The sequence below is a fragment of the Psittacula echo genome, assembly GCF_963264785.1.
Source record: "Psittacula echo genome assembly, chromosome: 4".
Taxonomy (NCBI): Eukaryota; Metazoa; Chordata; class Aves; order Psittaciformes; family Psittacidae; genus Psittacula; species Psittacula echo.
The window spans coordinates 50,334,789-50,356,734 of NC_137738.1; the positions used below are offsets into that span (position 1 = coordinate 50,334,789).

Here is a 21,946-nt window from a genome sequence, read left to right on the forward strand (position 1 = left end):
ATTCTCTTGGAAAATGTATTTGCAACACCGCGGTCTCACAAGGCACCTCTAAGGGAGCAGCAATTCCCGTGTGGCACGCAGCTCCTGCACTCCAGGCAGCTTATGTCTAAAACTGCGGCAGCTTTTCTTTAATTCACCGATTCCTTTCCAAGACGTTTAAACTAAACTCCAGCCTGGCCGAAGAACTCTGGCTTTTAACACCGCATAGTGTATGAGAACCCACAGAACGCAAACGGTGCCTCCGCTCCGTTGCGGGTTGGGCCGCTGCGGCGCAGTGCGGGGCAAGGCACGGCACTGCTCCCGCTCCCGGAAGCCGCTCGATCCTGCCGGCGTCGTCCGCGGGTCGCTTGGGTGCCCTCCCCGGGAGGAGGGGCCGGGCCCGGCCCGGCGGAGGGCGGCAGCGGGCCGCAGGAAGCGCTGCTGGCGGGAGGCTGGGCCGGGCCGGGGCCGGGCCGCCCCGCTCCTCCTCGGCGTCCCCACAAGGGATGCGGCGGAGCTCGCCATGAGCTGGCGGTCCGGCTCCCGAGGTGTGGTCCTCACCGCCTACCACCCCAGCGGCAGCGGCGACGGCAGCGACCGCCCCGGCGGGTGAGTGCGGGCGGCAGGTGCGCTCGGTGCCGCGGACCGTGCTGTGGAGGAGGAGCGGAGCCGGCTCAGCGGCAGGGAGAAGGTGCTTTCTCCAGCCCCCGGGGGCTGGTAGGGATTTTCCGGTTCTGCACGGTGTGCCGCGTCCGCCCACACGGTTTTCCCTTTGTTTTTTTTTTCACCCCTTTCTCCAGTAACCTTCGCACGCCGTGGAAACCGCGGGTTTTGCTGGTCTGCGGAGAGTCTGCAAACAGCAGACGCCGGCAGTTGTCAAGGTGTTTGTAGCTGGAAACAGGCCCGTGGCCGCCCGGGTGCGTTGTAGGTGTGAAACCCGAGCTGTTTCTGGTCGGTGGAGCGTGCAGGGTTAGCAGGGTGCAGCGGTGGGTGCTGCCCCGCGGCTCCGGGAGGAGCTGGACCCAAGAGGCTCTGGGGTCAGGTTGGTTGCAGGAGGCAGTGCAGTTGCCTATAACCTCTTTGCGTTTTACTGCTTTTTACTTTGCGTTATTAATATTTTTTTTTTTAATATGATAAGTCGAAGGAAGGTGGAGGTAAGAATACTTTTTAAAGCATTTGTCATTGCACTTAAAAGGTGAAATTAATAATGGGCAAAGAAGCCAACTTTGCTTGTATGAAGGCTGGGGACCTCCTAGTGCCTTGCAGTGTGTGTTTAATACAAGCAGAAGCACCTCTGGCTTTACCCTACAATGACCAGCTGACTGTGCGGGAAGGAGAGTTTTGTCTTTATGGCACATTTGGTCTTACCTCATCCTTGCTGAAACTGTCAACAAAGGTCCCATTGATAATTATTAATGCTCAGAAGCCAGCTGAAACGGGAAAGGTATTGAAACTGGCACACTGTTTCCATGTGTCTGTAGGAAGGGCATGTGTGATCCAAGAGATTATTGTCTGATTAGAAGATAAAGGGAAGTACGGTGTGTCACCCTGGACAAAAATAACTGATGCACCATGATGTGTCACACCAGGAGTCCAGGGCAAAGGTGAGAAATGAACTGAGAAATACAGCCTGCCCCGTGCTTGAACCACAAAGCTGTGCCTCTCTTTTTATGGAGGTACTTCCTTCTCCATAACTAATGTTGCTTATCAACCCTGCTCTGATATCATTTTAGCTACATATGTAAGGGATCTAGTTGTTTACTATTGAATGCAAAATATATGCATTTTTGCAGGAAAACACAAAATCCATCACCTTTTCTAGTATTGTTTGTGGAGTTTTTACCCCTCATACCTCTCCTCAGACTTTCTATGGAAGGCAAAACCCTTGCTTTTTTATCCCTGCTCCTTGGGATGAATTCTGAATAAGGATCTGTGTATCTGTAGACTGTTCTGATCAGTTCTGTCCTTTGAATGCAAGGCTGCCTGGATACATAGCTCTAAGCTGCAGTTACTCTTAGCCCCCAGAGGCCCTGAATGCATGAGCACAGTCCCGGGGGCCCCTCTGTGCCCTAGAAACTTGTCTCATGCACTGTTAGGAGTAGTGATCTCATCGGGTTCCTGCTCCTCTGCAGCCGCTTCTGGGGAAGACTGGGTAAACTTGAGACATTGCCGTGCAAGTAGTGGTGATCCTTCAAGAATTGTTCTGATGTGGAATTAAGGGAGTGTGGGGAGAAATAAATGTGCAAAGCAGCCTTGTTTCCTGAATTGTAGCAAATAATTGTGCAGAACAGGGGATTCCCACAGTTAGTTTCCATGAGTTCCACTCCTGGCAGTGTTACAGCTTTCCAGACCATGCACGTTTGCTATTTAACTCATGAAACTAAGACCCGAAAGGACACCTCTCTGCCTTTCTGCTGTGTCACTCTAAATTTGGACCTAAGCCCTGTCTCTCCCATTTTCATTAATGAGGATCCTCAACTCCATGGTCCTGATTCATCTGCTCCTTCCTGCCCTGCATGCCTAGTGTTCTCCCACTTCAGAAGTGAGAGAAGTTATGAATGTCATTTTCATGGGAGCAGGGAGGGAGGGAAATGACCAGTTGTTATTGTTTTGCCTGTTTAAAACAAGCAAACAAAATTTTTCTGAAACTATAATGTTTCTGTGAGATTATTTTTTCCATTTTTCTAGCTTCTTTCCTTCTTTATCAACATTCCCAACATGTGCAGAGCTGTGTGATAATTGTATCAATAGGGAGAAATAAGTTCCTCTGTTATGCTCTGCACATTGTGTAAGTTTATCAGTTCTGTGCTCCAGATGCTGCGTTTTATTATTGGTGTGAAACTCAGCTTTTTTTTTTTTTTTCCTTTTAGAAAATAACAAAATAAGAGCAACTCTTAGTATCTAGGTTAGCATGCCTCTTCTAAATTGAAAGCTGTGTAATTTTAATGGGGATCAGAATATTAGGAAGCCAGGGTAATCCACTGCCAGCTGTAATAAAGCAGCCCTATTGTGAAAGATTAGTAAAGAAATTATGTCAATTTTTTTTTTCATAGGCATTCAAAATAGTGCATGTTAGAGATGCTTTGTCTTTGGAGGGTTAGGGAAGCAGGGCACTGTACATCCTGGAAAAAGCGATACATTGGCTGTGTTCCAAACCAAGTGGCATCCTATGGAAGGGCTGTACTTCCTAACCATTCATTTTTTCCTTCAGGCATATGAGAAGTACTTCATAAGACTTAGAGTTTTTCTGGTTGTCGAGTGACTTTTCTATTCTTTTTTGGTCCTTTAAAGGCACAATGAGCCTGTGAAATACTTCCTTTAGGAAAGGCTTACCTTACCATTGGTTCACTAGGGTACAATCTAGAATGGCCTTGGTGTGATTACTTCCAAGTTTGACAAAACAAGAATATTTCCTTGACAGTGGCAATGCACAGAATAGCATCAGAGCTGTTATCTTGGCCATATTTTACATTTTATGTATTTTACATATTTATCTTGGCCATATTTTACTTTAAAGTAATGCTTAAAAGAATATCTTCGTATAGTGTAGATAATGACTGTGGGTGACTTCTGTGGTATACCTAAGTATTTATCTAAGAACTTCGTTAGAGAAATCAAAGGCAGATTACCCAGTGTCATATTTGGTTTTAACAGCTCTCTTTTCCATGTTGCTTCGATTTTCTCACATCCCAGTTTTAACCCGTTAGATCCACTAATTAGCCGTCCTGATACTTGCATTTTGGTGTCATCTCCTTTTCTTTACTATGCCCATGTACAAGCTTTTAAGTATTCTTTTTTCTGTGTTTTTCCCATTTGCTGTTACATGCACTGTGGAAAGTAACACGGAATCAGACAGGTTGCATTCCAAGACCTTGTTTGAATGACTGCTTGTAAGCAGTTCACCCTCTTGCACTTTAAATCCATGCCCTTAAGTGTAGACTTCCAGTGCCATTTAGGACCCTTGCTGGGGAATTTTACCCCATCCGCTGTGGCAGAAAGGACTGCCAGGTCCTGTGTCGTGTTTGCCAGTTACATGTAGGCGTTTCACATAACAACAGTCGTCTCATGTGGCTGTGTGGGCTGACCCTCAAGCAATCAAATGCCATCCAGAGAGTCCTCTACGGGACTATTTCTGTTCTGTAGAGTGAGTGAATGTGTATGCCTGTGTATATATCTGTATCTGTATGTATATGAATGTGCATATATATGTAAAAAAACTTTTAAAATGTGATTCTAAGGCTAAGACCAAGTCTGTACTATTCAATGGATGTGGAATAGGATATAGCAAAACTACAAGAGAATGCATGCAGAATGTATGCAGATCTAACTGCATGTATATGTACCAGTGCATGAGGCAAATAAGCTTCAGAGCATTTTCAGGAACCAAGCCTCAAATGCAAACTGAGTAATAGACAAATAATTTTAAATGTAGTGGTCACTGGAAATTTGACTTTGCTTTTCTCTCCATCCGTTTGTCCTATCTGGAATGCTGCTGGTGCACCAGGTTGTGTGTCACAGCCTCCCTGCTTCCAGTGAGTCACTCTGCTTGTTCACCAGCAGCCAGCACTTTTGCTGCCACATTATGCGCACTTAACTTAGATCAGAAGACCAGTTTAAGTTTTGAAGCTTTGCAAGCCAGTGCTTGTTTAACATTATATGGTTCTGACTGGCTTATGAATCTTCCTATTGGTAATGACTTGTTAAGGACTCCAGCATCTCAGAGAGCCTAGGACACAGCCCCTTCCTCCTCAGAGGTCATGCAGTTTTATGTATCCTCCCTATTTGCCCTCTTTAAAGCTTGTGTTTGGTTTGCTGGTACTCACTTGCAAAACAAGAATGATGAGTTGAGTTTCCCTGAGATGGAACTAAACCCCAGACCAGTTCTGGAAAGTGCTGTAACCCTCACCTACTGTAAGGGAGAAGATTGCCACCACCTCAGGTCTCCGCTTTCGAGTGACATCCGCTAGCCAAGGCATGCAGTCCCCGAGGTTCACCGTCCTGTTTTGCTACTGAATCCATATGGCTTTGGGAGGTGCCAGCTGAAGCTTGGATCTGTGTGGCAGTGAGACTGGGCGTCTCAGTTGGTTTTGTTGTAGAGTAATGCCCTTTTTTGTGGGTTATTGTTTAAATCTGCATAAAGAAAAAAAAAAATTTATATGTCTTTGTAAAAATGGGCTTTACTAACTTCGTAGTGGTAGCATCTGTGTTTACTGTGGGATGGGTGACAAGTGAGAGGGGCATAAAATACTTGGTGTTTTCTACAGGCAGCCACAGTCTAAATCACCCACTCTCTGTTTGATCTCCCTGAGAAACAGAACACATGATAGATGTCTTACGAGCTTGGAAAAATGACAAAGACTTCTGCTATGAATTGCCCACAGTATGAGTTTTTCAAATGTTGACCATAACAGACAAATCACACATGCAAGAGGAGTTTATTCTTTCCTAACCAGAATAATCTGCCTTCTTCACTGTTCAAGTATTTGCTTAGTTTAATCTGAAGATTTAATAGTTCGCATCTTAAGCCAGGAAGAAATCTAGTAGTAAAGCATGAATTCATGCCTTTTTTTCAAGGGCAATTTCCATCTCCATTCTCTCAGAGAGAAAAGCTCTCATTCCTTTCCTCCTCTTACCCCACCAGTGACTCAGTCTTGGAATTGAAATCCAGTCTGAAGGACTAAAGTAGGGATACAATGTAAGGTTCAGTGTACAAGCAAAAAAGTCACAAGCTGATGACTCACCACTGACTCAAGTTGGTGCAGCCTTTTGCAATTTCATTTGCAATCTGCTAGTACAGCACAGGTTTCAGGTTCTCTATATAATTACAGCATTTGTTGTTCCTAATCCCTATAACCTGTCTTAATCCCTGTAACCTATCTTTTGTGATGCCAGTGTGGATGGCTCAGTAGCTTGCATGTGTTGCTTTGCTTCTGCAAAGCAAAGGTCTATCACACTACGGCTGACTTTATGAAATCTTAGCAATCTTTTTATCTGCTAAGTTTACAAGCCCTATATGAGCACAAGCTTTACCTATATGCATTAGAAAAATCTTTCCTGCCTTGCGTTTGTCTCCTGATCTGAGTGTTTATTGTCTGATACCTACCAACATTTTCTGAGCTGACAGGCAACAATGCTGCTTTATTTAGAATTGCTTTTGCATCTTTTGTACTTAATGCATGTACAAATATGTGGTATACTGCATATTAATGTGTTAATGCACATTAACACATAATAAGTTAGTAATTTAATGTGTTGCTTAGTGACTGGTATATTAATCTCAGTTAGTTGATCTACTGACAGCAAGACGTGGTATCCCAACATTTCCTGCTTCCTTGATTCCAGATTCCTGCTTCATGGGGTTCCCTCTTTCCCCAGTTTGCACCTTATTCTTTGAATTTATTTTGTTTCTGTCTTTGGTTCTAGGTATGTCTTTCCAATCGATTAAAAAAAGCCCTCCTAGTGCCTGTTACCTATTGTCAAGTTGTTGCTCTTGGTAGATAGAACAAATAATTCTCTTTGAGTCCCTCTGTTCCTTCAGCCTGAAAATCCTTTTTGTGATACTTCAGCATTTTCAGCATTCTGATTTACACTTGCCCTGCTACTTTACTTCTCTTTCAACCACCAGCCTGAATAAGATGCAGTATTTCAGTGCCAGTCTCATGAGTGTCACCTACACAGGTAAAATCGCTTTGTTGCTGCTAATTACCACCTCAGCCAATTGTTCATACTGCAGTCACGCCATCTTGTTGTTATTACAAGTGTGCTGGTGGAACTCATGAGTTGCTTGTACTTTCTGAGCCCTAGATCTGCTCAAGCTCTTCTTTTTGAGTGCAGTCCTCATTATGAGTATGTGGTCACTGTTTCTTGTACTTAGACATCCATTTAGCATCTGTCAGTATGATAAAACAACATCATTTCAAAAGTCCAGTTCACTGGGTGACCTAGCTTATTCTACATTGTGGATGTAAATGTGATCGAATGCCTTTCACTGTCAGTGAAAACAGTCTAATCAGTTCGACTTTGTGTCAGGCCCTTAAATAGATTTAAACCAAGAATAACTGTGCTGAATCAGTGGAGCTACATACCAGGAAAGAGGAAAATCAGAGCCCTCTGTATGTAGGCTTTCTTTTTTATTTTAATGACAGAGAATGAGATGTCATGCTTGTCTAGCTATAAGGAATGTGAAGGATAAAAGCCTTTTGAACATTTTAATTACAGGCTTTCCCTTTCTTGCTTGAGTGTGTACAAATCTAGATGATACAGAGCAGCATACAATGTGTTACTAGATGTGCTGTTATAAGCGACTAGACTTTTATGCGAAACTGAAATGTAACTGAACTTCCAATGAGCAAAGCGCTAGAGGAGCTGTCTAAATCTGAACGCCAGCGTACGCTCCAAGAGTGGCATCAATTGAATATTTTTTAATAGTTTCTCTAAGTTCTTTTTCTTTGAAGAGCAGAATATTTAAACTTGTTTTCAAATAAGACTAACGGCATTTTCAGTCTGCTGGTACTGGCGCTCGATTAAAAAGTGTTGTAATCTATTGTTATTGCCAGTATTTTACTCTTGTTTTGTAACTGTTACTAGTGAGGCTTGAGTTGAAAGCTGTAAGGTTTTAAATGGATACTCATGCATGTTTTGGTAACATTTGCAATGCTGGCAACTTTCTCTATTGTTAGTGCTTTTTTACTAGAGTTACTGAGTGCACAACTTCAATCAGACTACTACAGCTGAGCAGAGGCCGTAATTACAGTAAGTGATATAGCAAGGTTCCTGCTGTGTGTGGTGTTGCAGATTCTTGTTACGTGTGTGTCACTGATTGCCACTCCAGCCTCCTCAGTAAATCAGTTTGTCCAGGGGAAGAAAAATTCCCATACTTCCAATGTGCCAATGGCCTGTTTTTGAGGAGCGCTGGTTTTGCAATGAGCCTGCCTCTGCCTCAGTAGTGTGACCTCTAAATGAGCATGTTCAGGCAGAGAATTTAAATATTTATAACCAAAGAAATAGAGAGAAATAAGTAGGGGTTTTGGTTTTTAGTATTTGGTTGTATAAGAAACAACTTAATTTAGCTCGTAAGTACAATTCTAGCCATCATTTTCTGAGTTATATTTTTTGAGGTACCCCAAACAGTGTATGGGATGAGCAGTCAAGTGATTTACCCCTCTGCACTCCTGAAAAAGCTGAAGCTGCGAACTTATTATTTGGTCATTGTCTTGTACCAGCTCTCTTGTATTACAGCAGAATAAAAAGTGTGCACAAACCCAGTTGCTTCCTGGTTACCTTCCCATGAGGATAAGCTGCTCAATATTCTCCCTTGTTCCGTGACTCTGTTCCCTGCCCTTCCTGCTACAGCATCCCAATCCTGTTAGCCTAGAAATGCTTTCATAAGAAAGCCAGAGATTTTATCTGTCATCTTTCTACAATTTCTTTCTTTCCTAGGGAGGCTTCTTAGGCCAAAAGGTGACAATAAAGATGTGTTAGAATGTTGCCTTTGCAGGGCCCACAATATTGTTGGAGGACTTAAAATGGTTTGGGGTGAAGTATTTGAAGAGGAGCAATTGTGCGTGTTCTTAGCATGCTTGGAAATATGGTTGAGGGTACACCACACATGAGAAAGGAACAAAGTAAGAATATTGTTATCTTCAGCAAATAAATAAATACCTTATCACGCATACTTGGTACCAAACTGTAGCACAACAATTGGTATGTTTTGCTTGATTTAGCATCAGTAGAAATCTTCAATTTACCACTCCTCCAACTACCTCTTCTTCCTGTCTAGGAGTCTGTAAATCACCCAGACAGCTTTTACTGTAGCTTAAGGAAGTCAGATATTTTTATTTCACTTCCCTACTTGAAAACCAGGAAAATACTTAAGAGGATGTGTGAGAATTGTTCAGTCAATGTAAAGTACATCTTTCAAATGTTATTATTTTTAGTCAGTTGACTGGTTTTAGCTGATTTCTGTGTAACTGTCAGAGTAATAGTTGGTGGGACTCCAGGCCACTGATGAAATACTGTTTCTAGCAGAAATTCTCTGCCTGTAATAAAATAGAACAGTAAGGTCCATGAGTATACTATATCCAGAAGTAACAAGGAGAGTGCAAGGTTAGATTTTAGCTGTACAAATAAAGCAGAAAGCTCTTGCAGGCTTGCAGTGATTCAAGGAGTCATATAATAATTGTGATTATAGCTGTAGCTACAAGTCTGTGATCCCTGATACGAAGCAAGATGCTTGGAGTGGTAACTAGAAGCCTCAGCTACTGAATATCAAGGAAACCCTGGTAAGTGCTATCATACACAGAGCTGTGACTCACTGGCCAGCCACAGCAGGGGACCACAGGAGAGCCAGTGGAAGATGCTTTGTGTCTCAACAATTGCTAAGAGGATGATAGAACTAACAACTCCATAGTGTAGCTTCTGGAGCCTCACAAAGGCCTGATTGCCTTTGTCACAACTAGATAAGGGAACATTATTAATGGTGTTATCATCATGGGAATAGTCAAGCCCATTGTTATAACCCCTTCAGAGGGTACTTTCATGTTCTACTAAACTCATTATGGTGGCTTGGCTGTCATCTTCTCCTGAGAAGCCTGTATTTCAGGTGGACTTGAGGAATATATTCTTGTTCTGTTGAAAGTATTATCTCAGGAAAGAGATGCCACAGTATTTCATTAAATTTTTTCTTTCATCTCAGAGTGCCTCCAAAGGCTTGTCCTGAACCAGCAGTGACTGTACATCAGGTACAGGTTGTGGCTGTTCTGGGCTGAGATAAGTGGAGGCTAAAAAGAGTGGGGAATGCTGAAAGTAGAGCTTACTTCCATCTCTCACCTACACCTTCCTAATATTTTTCTTGCCCTGGCATTGGCTTTTATGAGCTGATTGAAGTAGGTTGATCTGGATTTAAAAAAAAAAAAAATAATTCAACTGAAAACAATTTTTTTTGCAAGTGTTGTTTTCAGACAGATTGGCTCCTTAGCCTAGCTCAGCAAGTGACTGTATCAGTGATGGTGCTGGCACAGGGGAAGTGACGGAAACCCACAGGAAAGAAGGTTTTGATGGAACCCTCTGGCAGCAGCCTGCATCTGTGCTAGCATAATGGGGCTGCTATTTGACAAGATAACTCCTTTTTATGAGTTCTTGGACTGGCTGTGGCCATATCCTGTGAGAGGCTCGTCTGATATAATTGAACTCCTTTGGTTCAGATTAAATATTTAGTGGCTTAACTTTGCACTGACAAGTTGTCAGTCAGTTCAGGTACAGTTTGTTCTTTAGTAGCCACTCTGAAGCTTGTGTAAGCTTCATATCTGGCTCATTTAGTCCTGGCTCATACCATGCAGTGATTTAGTCATGTGCATGGCCTCTAACCTGCAAAAGGCAGGCTGCAGTGTGAGAACACATCATTGGAATCGAGGTGCATTGTGCAGCAGAGAACACCTGCACTGCTTTTACAGAGCTGTGGGCAACCTGCCCGCCCCTCATCGTCTGCATGTGGCATCCTGCAGCCTGCCTCACCAGAAGAAACAAAAGCTGAGCTTGAATTCCCACACACTGTGATGAGGTAAATTAAAGTGCAGTTTCTAAATTATGGTTAGTTGTGAGTTGATAAGCTCTTGAAAGCTTACTGATTTGTGCCTAGTTTAAACACAGCTTTCTTTGCTCTGAACTTTGCACCAGGGAAATTGCTTTCATTTTGTAGTGCCCAGGGTAATAAGTGCATCAAAACAGTATCGGGAATAAGCATAATCAGAGTAGCTCATATGATTTCATATAGGAAACACAACCTAACTTTTAATCACAGTTAATGTTTCCTGTTTTAAGGATAAAAAAAGACTAAAACGTTAAATATGTAAGACATTATACAAATATAAGTAATTGAAAATACTATGTACTAACTAAAATGTCTATGCATCTGACCACTGACCCAAATTCTGCCTGCCTTCTCCTTCAGAGAAGAGTATTTACACTGTGGTACTTGTTCTCCTTGGAGTTGAAAACTAAGAAAGAGACTGTATGTGTTTGAATTTCTTACTGTGGATGGTACATACAAGAACAAACTAAAATGTGATCTTTTTTTCTCGTAGTAAGTAGGAGTTGCTTCTGAAAGTTTATGGGAAACTTTATGAGCTTCATGCTGTGAAAGGTGGTATTTGGCACTTTGTATTTCAAATCAGGAAATAGCTTACAAAGATGCATGGTATTAAAACCTGTGTGATGTGTTACAGTGTTTTGGTTTTTGGGCCTTGCCTGAGCATTTGAAGTGATTGTTTATGCAAGTTTTGTCATCCTGTATTAGGGCGTGTAAGGGAGACATTTGCTTACATGTTTTCTTGCTCGTTGTCCATTTGCTGAATGGCTTAATATAGATTTTACTAAACACAGACCTCAGTATAGGTTATTGTAATTTCTCTTAATTGTAAATATATGTATATATTTAATTTCTGACATTCAGATCAGGTGTAAATTCAGGGTTTGTTGTATACTTTTGAAGGTGTTGCTAAGTGAGATCCAGTTAGTAAAGTTAGCAGCTAGCAGTTAAACTGGGTTGAAAAATGCATCTGGAGCCAGACTCTTGGTTGGTATGTCTGCACAGGGCCATGCTAGTGAGAAGCAAGGCAGGGGATGGGACAGGATGGGATGGGATGGAGTGGGATGTCAAAGCACTCAGCGTAAGCAAGCTTATGTGACAGTCTTTTCAAACTCTTCAAGTTGTGTGTTGTTAATCTGAGCTTGTGTGTAAAATTTTGTAGGAGACTGAAGCCAGAGTCTTGGCTATCTCTTAGCAAGGTGTTCTCTCCCATGTGCATGCTGGGATTTCTCCTGGGAAACAGATTACTGGGCTGTGCTGAGTGGTAGCTGTCCTGGGGCACATGTCCACTGCAGTGTGTTCAGACCATAGCCCAGCACCAGCACGACCCTGTCAGATAGCTGTGTAGCTGTATTCGTGGGGGCTTGAGCCTAGGCTGAGAAACCTTTCCTTCAACCTGGCTTGGTCTTCTGTTTTCTGTTTCTTCTTTTCCTCCTGTGTGGTATGATGTTGATATCTACGTAGACTTGTGCAGTGCATTTGACACCATCCCACACAGCGTCCTTGTCTCTAAAATGGAGCGGCATGGATCTGATGGATGGACCAGTTGGTGGATAGGGAGTTGTGATCAGTGTCTTCATGTCCAAGTGGAGACCAGTGATGAGTGGCATCCCTCATGGGTCAGTACTGGGGCTGGCGCTGTCCCATATCATTGTTCGTGACACGAACAGTGAACCCCTTTTTTTTTCTTGCCTTCCAAGTCTTCTCAGATGGGTGTTTTTGCATAAAAATGTAATTCAGCTTTGATCCAAAGGAGCTTCAGTTGAGTAAAGGATATTTCTCCAAGAAGGTTGTCTTGCATAAGTCACCAGTAGGAGATACTGTTCTTATTAAATAGAAGAACCAAGGTCATATCTGCATATGCTGGCTTGGTTGTTTTGTTTCAGTTTGGTTTGGTTTTTTTTCCCCTTGCTCTTCATTTTATTTGCAGCATTCCTCATAGGTAAGGCTGTAGATAATTTTAGTGCCTGTACATACAAACATTTTTTACATGGGTGTGTTAATAAATGCTTTGATTTGTTTTTACAATGTATGCTGAGTTGTGTAATTTTGTGTACAACTGTAAATGTAATTCAGTTTGCTGGCTAGGAACACTGAAGTTTTCAGCTAGCAGTGTTGCTCTAGGCAACAATTTTTGATACAAAATCCCTGTTATTGCCCTACTATAAATTTCTTTGTACAATTCTTTTTTCCTTTAATTAAGCCTAGAAGTTCTCTGTATGGATTTCTTTCCTTCCATTCTGTAATACATATATTATGTAAGTATATGTGGTTGTACAATAATACATGATCTGGATTTGATCTTTGCTTTCTATGGAGCGATGTTTTCATCCCGTCTGAGCACACATGTAATTTTCTAGGTATGCATATTAACCTCTTCCTTAAGATTGGTCTTATCTTACTTTAATTTTTTTAATTCAACTTGCAAACAAGCATTGGGAAGAAAAAGCTTTTTGTTACAGTATGCAACATCATTTGTTAAGAACTATTTCTGAAATGGTGGGGGACTCTTACACTCAGAATAGTGTAGGACTGCTGAAAACCTATTAAAATTAAGAAGTTTTCTGGTGTCTGTCAGATGTCCCACAGTATTATGTGATCTTTGCAAAAAAAGTCCATTCATAAGAATACTTGGGAAGCTGTAAATCTAGAAAGGAAAAGTAACTGGGCAATTTCTCATTTTACAAGCCATTGTTCCAATAATTATAAAGGCCATTCACCTGTCACTTTCATGCGAAGCTTCGAAGGTGACTTATTCAAGTAAGTTATTCCATTACACCACCACACTGTTGACATGAGGAAATAATCTCAGTTTCTGTTTAACTTGACATTATCTTACTTTTGTAAGACTTTGGAATTGCTGAACATGTTTTGTACTTTAATTTTTTATTTTTTTATTTTATTATTTTAGATGCATTCCCCATTTTTGAACCAGTGTATTCTTTATATCATTACTGAACTATTTTCTGTCTGGTTTTTAAGTACTTTTACTCAATTGTAGTTTTAATTATAGCAAGATTCTTCTGAAAACTGGTAAAGTTTGTCTGAGTAAAAATGTTAGTATGAAGTTATATTTTTTGCCCTAAGGTAGAAAATTAAAGCAGTTCAGGGAGATGTGTCCTAAAAGCATAAGATGCTTTTGCAAGTAGGAGCAACACTTTTGCAGCTTACAGTAAGCAGTGAGGAAATTGCAGTATTTAAAGCTTTGAGTTTTATTGTGAACTGTTAATTTGGTTCTGTACCTTGTTCTGAGGTAGCCAGAGATGATCCTTTATCCCATTTCAAGCTGCTGCTGTCACGGGAAGCCATTGCTAGTACTTGAAACAAGGAAATTACTTAGAACAACTCCTCAAGTGCCATGTCATCTTCAAGGGAAGGACATTAATTTACTGTTCCGTAAGCTGCCTTGTGGCTAGCCTCACTAGCTCTGCAGGTGCAGAGTATGTGTTTCCCAAGCCTTGATCCTGATCCAGAATACATTGTGTTCCCTCACTGAAAGTTTTCCATCAGGATGGTCTGTCAAACAGTAGCTTGGCAGTTTTACCTTGGGAAGCCTGCCGTCACCTTCATGATTTTCAAGTTCAGTGAGTCCATGTGCCATCCAGTCTGCTCCCAACTGTTTGCCATCTGAGAAGGGTGGGAGAGTACTACTGCAGTGAGAGGTCATGGGGCAGTCAGCTGTGCCAGGCTGCTAAGAGGACATCCATTTCTGTTTAGTTTCTTAAGGAGGAAGCTTGTGACCATACAAGCAGAAGAGGGTGTTGCTTTGTCTTTTTCAGTTATCAAGGATCCCTCATGCTACGGGTTTTGCTTCTCAGAAGCACTTGCTTTGCATGGTTGTCACCACGTTGCTGCTGCTATGCAAGTGGGAGTTGCTTGCTCGTTACCTGTATGAATGAGCTCTCCACAATGCTGAGGAAATTGTTAAAGTTAGGGAGATGTGAGCAAGATCTCTTGCATGTTGCTTCTGCTAGATACACCAAGGTCTGCCTGCCCAGATTCTCTGACTTGATAGTTTGATAGAAAGGCAAGGTGGCTGGCATGTCCAGCTGTGGCAGGCTCATGTTTGGTAACTCCTAGACAGGTGTGACTCTGTACACTCTGGTTCCCTTAAAGGATGCCTAGCATCCTTTTCTAATGACCTCTAGGATTAAATGGGATTAAGGAAAAATTTAACAACAAGGGCCATTCCAAGTCCTTTGTACAGTCCTGAAAATCCAAGTCTTCTGCCGTGTCAAGTTGAATGAGTAGTACAAGGGAAAAAACAGTGGCATTGGTTGTTTTTGTTTTGTCAGAGGTGGCTTAACTACTCGGAGAGTGACTGTGTTACTTTGGATGTCTGCTGGTGACCCAGTGGAAGAAAGCCTAGCTGTTGGTTGGAGGTGCAATGCTGAGGTGATGTTGATGCCCTTTCCATTGTTGTAGACCCATCACTGTTTCTGAAAAAGGAATTATTCCCTGCTGTGGCCACAGAGAGTGGTGGTGATGCACACTGAGGCATTCAGTCATTCATCTGCTTGGCTCTGCTCAGTGTTATCACAGAGTCTTCTGAGAGTTCTGGTAGCTGGAGTTTTCCTGTGTAGTCTCTCCTAGTAAAGAGAGAGAGCTTTCCTTCCTCTGGATCGGACTTTGTGTACAATAGGCCTGACTGCTTATGCTGTCTTTGGATGGGTCTACCTGTAAGATGGGGAGATCCCAGGGTCTGGCACATAGTTGATTGGGGTGTGGCTTTAGACTGCTCCAAGAAGGTGCTCAAAGGGCAATGCCTGCCTCTTGAGTTACTGTAAAGGGTGGGGTGGCCTTGAGGTGTCGCCTTTGGGGGCATCCCTCTGGGACACTTGAGGTTGCACTGGTGTGAATCGTGTGTGAACATAAAAGGAATTGGAGCTGAATAGCATTACTGTGGCACTCTTGGGGAAGAGGCAGCTTCAGTGTATGACCTCTTTGTGTAAAACAATAGTGTATATGCTTGGTAATAAAAAGTCACATGCACACACACATATATGTATAGAGAGAGAGAAAGAGAGAGAGAGAGAATATAATTCTAACTGATTTACTTCCAAGTGAAGTATCAGGAAACAGCGAAAAAGGAAGAATGAGGTCAGTTGCCTAGAGGCCACACAGTCAATGAAAATAATCTGTAAATTCCTCATTGCACCTTCCTGACTTTCAAAGAGGAAGGAGACCTGAGCACCTCTGCTGAAAACACCCAGCAAGGGTAGCAGAAGCTGTAAAGCATACACACTGGTTTTGAGTTTTTGAGACTTGAGAACTGAGAAAACAGTATAGTTTAGGTATATAGGCATTTGTCTTTCTTTAAAGTCTTCTTTTCATCTTCATCTTAAAACATGTTGTAAATTTTCTATTACAGACTTTCTTCTGCCCTTGCTATTGCACTGTTGACTTACAGTGTAGGTTTTAAACCTTTTTGATGTCGACAATTGTACAATTCCATTTCTTTGTCAATCTGTCAGCACTAGTATAGTCTTTGTAAATGTAAGGCTTTGTCTAGGTATGTTATTTTGGCTGAGGAATTATTTTTTATCATCTGAAAGAGAATTGGCTACTGAATTAAATATTTCTTGTATCCAAAGAAACTTTTAAGATTGCAAATGTGCATTTTTAATGCAGAAAATATTAAGAAAGCTTTTACTTTAACACCTCTGGTAGCAAGGGGCTGAAATGTGTCACTTTGCCTGAGCTCAAAGGATGTGTTTGTAAACTGACTCAGGCCCAGAGATGTTCAGTCCCTTCACTGCCTCCCCAGCACTGTTGGTGTATGCCAATTCCCTAATTTTTAGGATGCATTAGGGGGTGATTCAGACCTGGAAAGCCAGCAGGGTTTTGCCCTGAGTCTCAAGGTAACATGTGGGCTGGGGACGGGGACAGAGTGGTTGGACAGCGCAGTTTGGGATCTGTGAGTGAAGGAGTTGCGAGACGCCCTGCAGCTTCTGCTCTGTTTGCCTCACACTTAGTTCCCTGTTGTCTAGAAATGTCTCTGCTCTGTGCACCCAGGCCAGGCCCATTCAGGCTGTCTTTCCTTCCTCCCTTCTCTTTCCCCCACACTGCAGGCATAGGTCACTGTCATGATGTTTTCAAGTTAATTAAAATGGAGTTTTCATATGTGACTTAATATTGCATGCAGTAAATGTGAGGTTTTTTTCCCTGTGTACATATGATACTGTATAAGAACATATGGTATTCATTTGTTGAAGATGCGTCTCATAATGAGAAGTACAGATGTCTAGCATGGGGAGCTTGGGCCTGTAACTAAAAATCACAGATAGTAATACTCAAGAGTTCATAACATTGCGCTTGTTCTTCTGTACACAGTATGTGTACATATGGCAAATGAAAAAAGGTTTTTATTTATAGAAGCATCTGCATATGGATTGTGCCTTATTTCAGTTTTAATGTGTTATATGTAAAGCATTGTATTTCATTTTCCTTGATTATTATTCGGGTCTGTAATCATAGCTACTTAGTGTTACAAGTAAGTGCTATTTTTACTCTGTTTACACAAAGGAATACATCTAAAGTTGAGTTAGGGATTTAACCTCTAGATACATGGGGGAAGTTAAGAGTATAATGTCATTTTTACTTGCATTTTTTGCTGGCTGTTAACCCTCCACTGAAGTGTTTCATTTGGGAATGCTGGGTGAGAGTTATGGCTAATATTAGAGATGCAGTCATTTTAAAAAGACAAATTGATGCTACTTTATATAACTGATTGACATCTTCAAAACCAGACTGATACCTTTTTAGAACAATAATCACGGAGAATGTTATCAGCTGAAAAACCAGAGGTGGCACCTCTATGTTCATTTAGAAACTGGTATCTCTCATGTTCTTACAATGCTGGTAAAGAAAGGTGTGTTGGTTAGGAAGGAAAACAAATAATTTTGCTAAATAATTTCTATTAAGAATTATGATCTAAATAATTTATAAATCTAAAAAATGACACTTTGGTTTTTAGTTTTGTTTTTTTTTTTGTTTGGTTTTTTTTTCTTTTACTACCAGTATTTAATATGCAAATCCCAGAGTTCTTGCAGTCCCTGCCTACATCCTCTTTTTGATGAGTGTAATTTAAACTAAAGTTGGTAAGAGCACTTTTGGTTTTCTGTTTCCATAATTGTGGAAACAATTCTTTTTTCTCCTTTTACTAGCAGCATATTTTCTTTTCAGCTGCAGAGCAAGCAGTGACTTTCAACCTTCCTTTTCTGACCAGTCTTGAATGCTTCCTCTTGACACCTTAAAATATGATGCCAGTCTTCCATGACTGTGTTAAGTTTTGATGAGCTCTCTGTCCATTTACCCACATGCCAAGGAGATGGCTTACACCAGAAAAGATTCATATCTAAGAGTGAAGAACAAAAAACCGTAATGCTTTTAGTTGGAGAGAGGAACAAGGATTATGTGTAAAATCGTGATCAACTAAACAAGATGCATATGGAATGGGTTTTTTAGGGTTTCTTTTTCATTTTGAGCAGTTGTTCCTATAAAATGACTGGTATCTAATTTGCATGTTTTGTTTACTTTTCCTTGTTTTCCGGTGTTTGTTTCTTTTCTTGTGTTCCCCCTGTTGTTTGGTTTGTGTTATGTTTGTATTTGTCTTTCTCCTCTCCCGGAACAAACCCAAACCTCCTCTAAATCCTTACTGTTGAAGTTTTGGTTTTGTATTCAAGCCCTGATGCTCAGAACTTGTGGAGAGGTAGCAGATAGCACAATAGTGAGCACTATGGTAGACTTGCTTCCAAACTTGCACATGTATGCAGATGTATATTCAGATTGGTAGCTCTACATCTGTATACTTAATTTGTATGCATACCTATGCATACAAGCATCAGTAAATCTTTGCAGAGCGCTGCCAATGTTCAGGAAACGGAGGTGGTAATGAAGGGGGAGAGGGAAGGTGAGGTGAGAATCTGTAGTCCCAAACTGCTTCCTTCTTGTTCGGTTGTCTACTGACCACAGCTTTAATAGTTGCCTTTGAAGATAAAAAGTAAGAATTGTGACTAGCTGCACTTTTCAATCTCTTTTCTTTTGCTGAGGCGACAGTGGACTTTTCTGCTGCCCTTTGTGCAGTGGGTCTGTGGGGAAGGGGTAGGAAGGAAACAGCTGGATCTGGGCAGACCTGCACTGTCCTCTGCCTCTGCCGTGGCATGCTCTGCCTGGGTGCTACTAGAGGAGCTCCTCAAAGCAGGTTTGCCTCATGTGTGGGGACATGCAGCATTGTTGTGTCAGCTCCTCTGAGAGCAGGTGAAATCCCAGTGACCGCTTTTGAAGCTGGTTTCAAACACCTCCGTCCTCATGCTGAACCTGAACTAAACCCAGATGATCCATCCCTTGCAGTGTACTTGAGGCCTTCCGCTCCCCTATCCCCTTGCCTTTAAGGATGCTTCTTAAAAGCACCTTCTCTGACATTTTGTTTCTGAACAGACATGTATCCCTCAGTATTCCTGAGTGCTGGCCCACCTTGTGTGTGCTGCTCTCCTCAGCCCTTCCTGCATCCTCCTCGCTCCCTCTCATCCAGCTTCTGTCAGAGCACCTTTATCTACTTTGTCTTAGTGAGTTTTTTGTTGGTGGTTTGTTTGGACAATGAAAAGTTTGTTTATGAAACATCTTCAGGTTCCTGAATGTATTTCCTTACCTGCTGTTAGGGAATGCTCATATGAATTCATTTATGATTTGTTCTGAATGTAAGGATTATACTGTAATAAATTGACTGTGCATGTCTGCCAGTTTCATTCAGGCGTAAACAGAATAACTGAATTGTGCTATAGGCCATGCATTTGCAAGTAACAGGGTTATAGGTCTATCTAATAGGTCCTTCAGCATGGTAAGAGCTAATGCTTTTAGAGAGCTAATTGCTTTTAAAGGCACACAAGTGACTTCAGTATCATTTCATGGCTGTAACTGTGCTTTACTACTAGATGGCCCTGGTATTTGCCAGGATAGCTCAAATTGGGCTTTGTTGCTATGCTTTTTTTTTTTTTTCCCCCACTGTGATAAGAAAAATAAATTATTTAAATCTTTCCTCTCTGTGCCTCTCAATAATGGAATTACAAATACTGTATCTATTTCACTTCCTGGTTTATTCTCTTTGATATTTGTGCAGCCTGAAGTAATCTCACACAGACTTTATTCTCTTCTTTGTGAGAAGATTAGTTCCAGTGTTTCTCTTAGAAGATTACAGGAAAAGTGTACTTTTGAAATGTGCATGATGTGGTCGAATATTTTCCCAAGAAGCAGCATGAGTTGTTACAGACAACATATTTTGCATACTATTTTTTTTTTATTGATATAAATTGTAAAGAATGAAAAAATCAAAACAGCAGAGGAAAACGTCTGTGTCCATATGAAGCCAGGTGATGTAGAAGACATTTGGAAGGAATGAGAAAAGTAGATGAACTGACCAAGGGTCAGAGCCAAAAATGTGACGAAGGAGATTTGAGTGAGGCCATTCCTTTCCTCATTTTCCTACCTGTGGGCAGTTAAACTAGAGCTTTAAACACAATTAGGGTCATATGTAAGGGAAATATACTGAGGGTTGAGTTTGGAGACTGACTTCTATTTTAATTCAGCAGTCTTGAGGCTCTGTAAACACTTGCAGCTCTTTCAAAAGTCAGCATGAGTTGCAAGCCTACTTCTGATGTGGTCACACAGGTCACACAGGTTCCCTTGTCCCCCTTTTTCCCCTCTGGTGGATTTTGCACTCCCAGGAATAGCTGTTTCTCTTTCTAAAACGTATGCTTTTCAGCCAGAATGTCTGGGTATGGGGAAAAAAAAAGAATGTGTTTTCAAAGCCTTTGAGAGTTTTCATTCAAGTGGTACAAGAATTAAAAATGTCAGAATGGCAGGACTTGTGACAATATAGTCTACTTCATTTTGTCAATGCAGAAGTAAAACCAAAGCTGATTTATTCTGATACTACCTCTCAGTTTCTCCAATTGTGATAATTTTATTGCAAGTCTGATAATAGAAAAATCTAATGTTCTATTTAAAGATCCAAATCTGAGTCTGTGACTCTCACCTTTCACTATTCTGTATTTTATGGTTGGAGAATAAAACTGAAAGCATGCACTGAGTTGAACAGCTCAGACACTGGAACGCAGCAGTCCCTGCAAAAACAAGGAAACACAACTGATGCAGTCATTTTGTGGGAGACAGACTTCATGGCTGCAGCTGTCAGTCCAGAATTCTTTCTTGCTTTATGTGGAGTAGAACAAGATCACATTTATTCTAAACCAACCTGGGATGTCATACCAAATATCTGTTTTTTTGCAGATGTTCAAAAGTATGTATGTTATAGTTCTAACACCTTTTTTGATAATAAAACATCTCACATCGTCAGTCATACACAGGGGCCAGTGATCTGCACCATCATTTTAGATAGGATGTGTATGTGTATCAGTTTACCATAATTATAATTTATCTGTTTGGAAGTAGAAAATAGGTAGAGTCTAAATGGCTGAAGGAAATGTCAAGGAATACTTAAACTTCCTAGAAGTGCTGCATGTATTTCAGACAGATCAAGTTTTGGCATTGTATCTGGAATCTCCCCTTTCTGGTGCAGTGGATTAGAATATTAAGTGCAATAGTCTGTGTCATTGCCAGTTTCCTTCCTGTTTTCTTAAGTAACAGGTTGGGGTAATAGAGGATGTGGCTGGAAGCAGTACAGTGTGTGTATATACTTTTTAGACTTACAGTCTGGCAGCCTTAACTTTGGCCTGTTTTGCATTTATTATTTATGGAGGGGTTTAAAATTCCAGTTTATGGGGTTTTCTGGGGTTCTGTTTTGCGGCTTTTTTTTGGTTTATTTTGTTGCCTTTTGCCTTTTTTTTTTTGGTGGGTTTTTTTGGTTTTTTTTTTTTTTTTTTCTTGTTGTTAATCTGCAGAGCAGTTTTGAGCAGGTATTAACGGCTACTGATGGTTATTACAAAAACTCCTGAGACCCGATTCTCTTTACTCAACCTTTTTTATGCTCATTTAGAAAATGAGTACTGTTCCATACTCTCTTTGCAGTCACTTTGTTCTCTATCTTTGGAAGGAGAACAGACCTTTGCCTTAGTTCCTACTTCTCTGGCTTTCTTTAGAGCTTAAGGGGGATTTGTGCAAGTTTGATTGCAATTGACATTCAGAATGTCCCATAAGGTCACAGAGCAGCCAAAATAAAACACTTTTAAGTTGGGAGAGGAAGAGTGCTAAGTGTCAGTTCACCAAAAATGCCGGAAATCATGTTGATTCGTTGCTGTTGTCTTTGCATGTCCTGTATGACTCTTTTGGAGAGACTGAGTTGCAGGAAAGTTTGCAGTCATGGAAAAAGTAGATGATAGAAAAGGTAGAAAAGAAAGGATGCAGTTGTTGCAACGAATGACAAGA

At 41.2% G+C, this 21,946-nt stretch overlaps 1 protein-coding gene across 1 annotated transcript in view; it reads left to right on the forward strand.

Annotated features, from left to right (window-relative positions):
- Positions 1-495: 495 nt before the first annotated feature.
- The window catches only part of ARHGAP18 (Rho GTPase activating protein 18), a gene marked incomplete at its 3' end in the record, with an annotated part of 65,792 nt that continues 44,341 nt past the window's right edge, over positions 496-21,946 (forward strand). Inside the window, exon 1 of the mRNA XM_080616739.1 lies at positions 496-588. Coding sequence (XP_080472865.1) covers positions 503-588 — 86 coding nt within the window. The 5' untranslated portion in view covers positions 496-502. The remainder of the gene's footprint in view (positions 589-21,946) is intronic.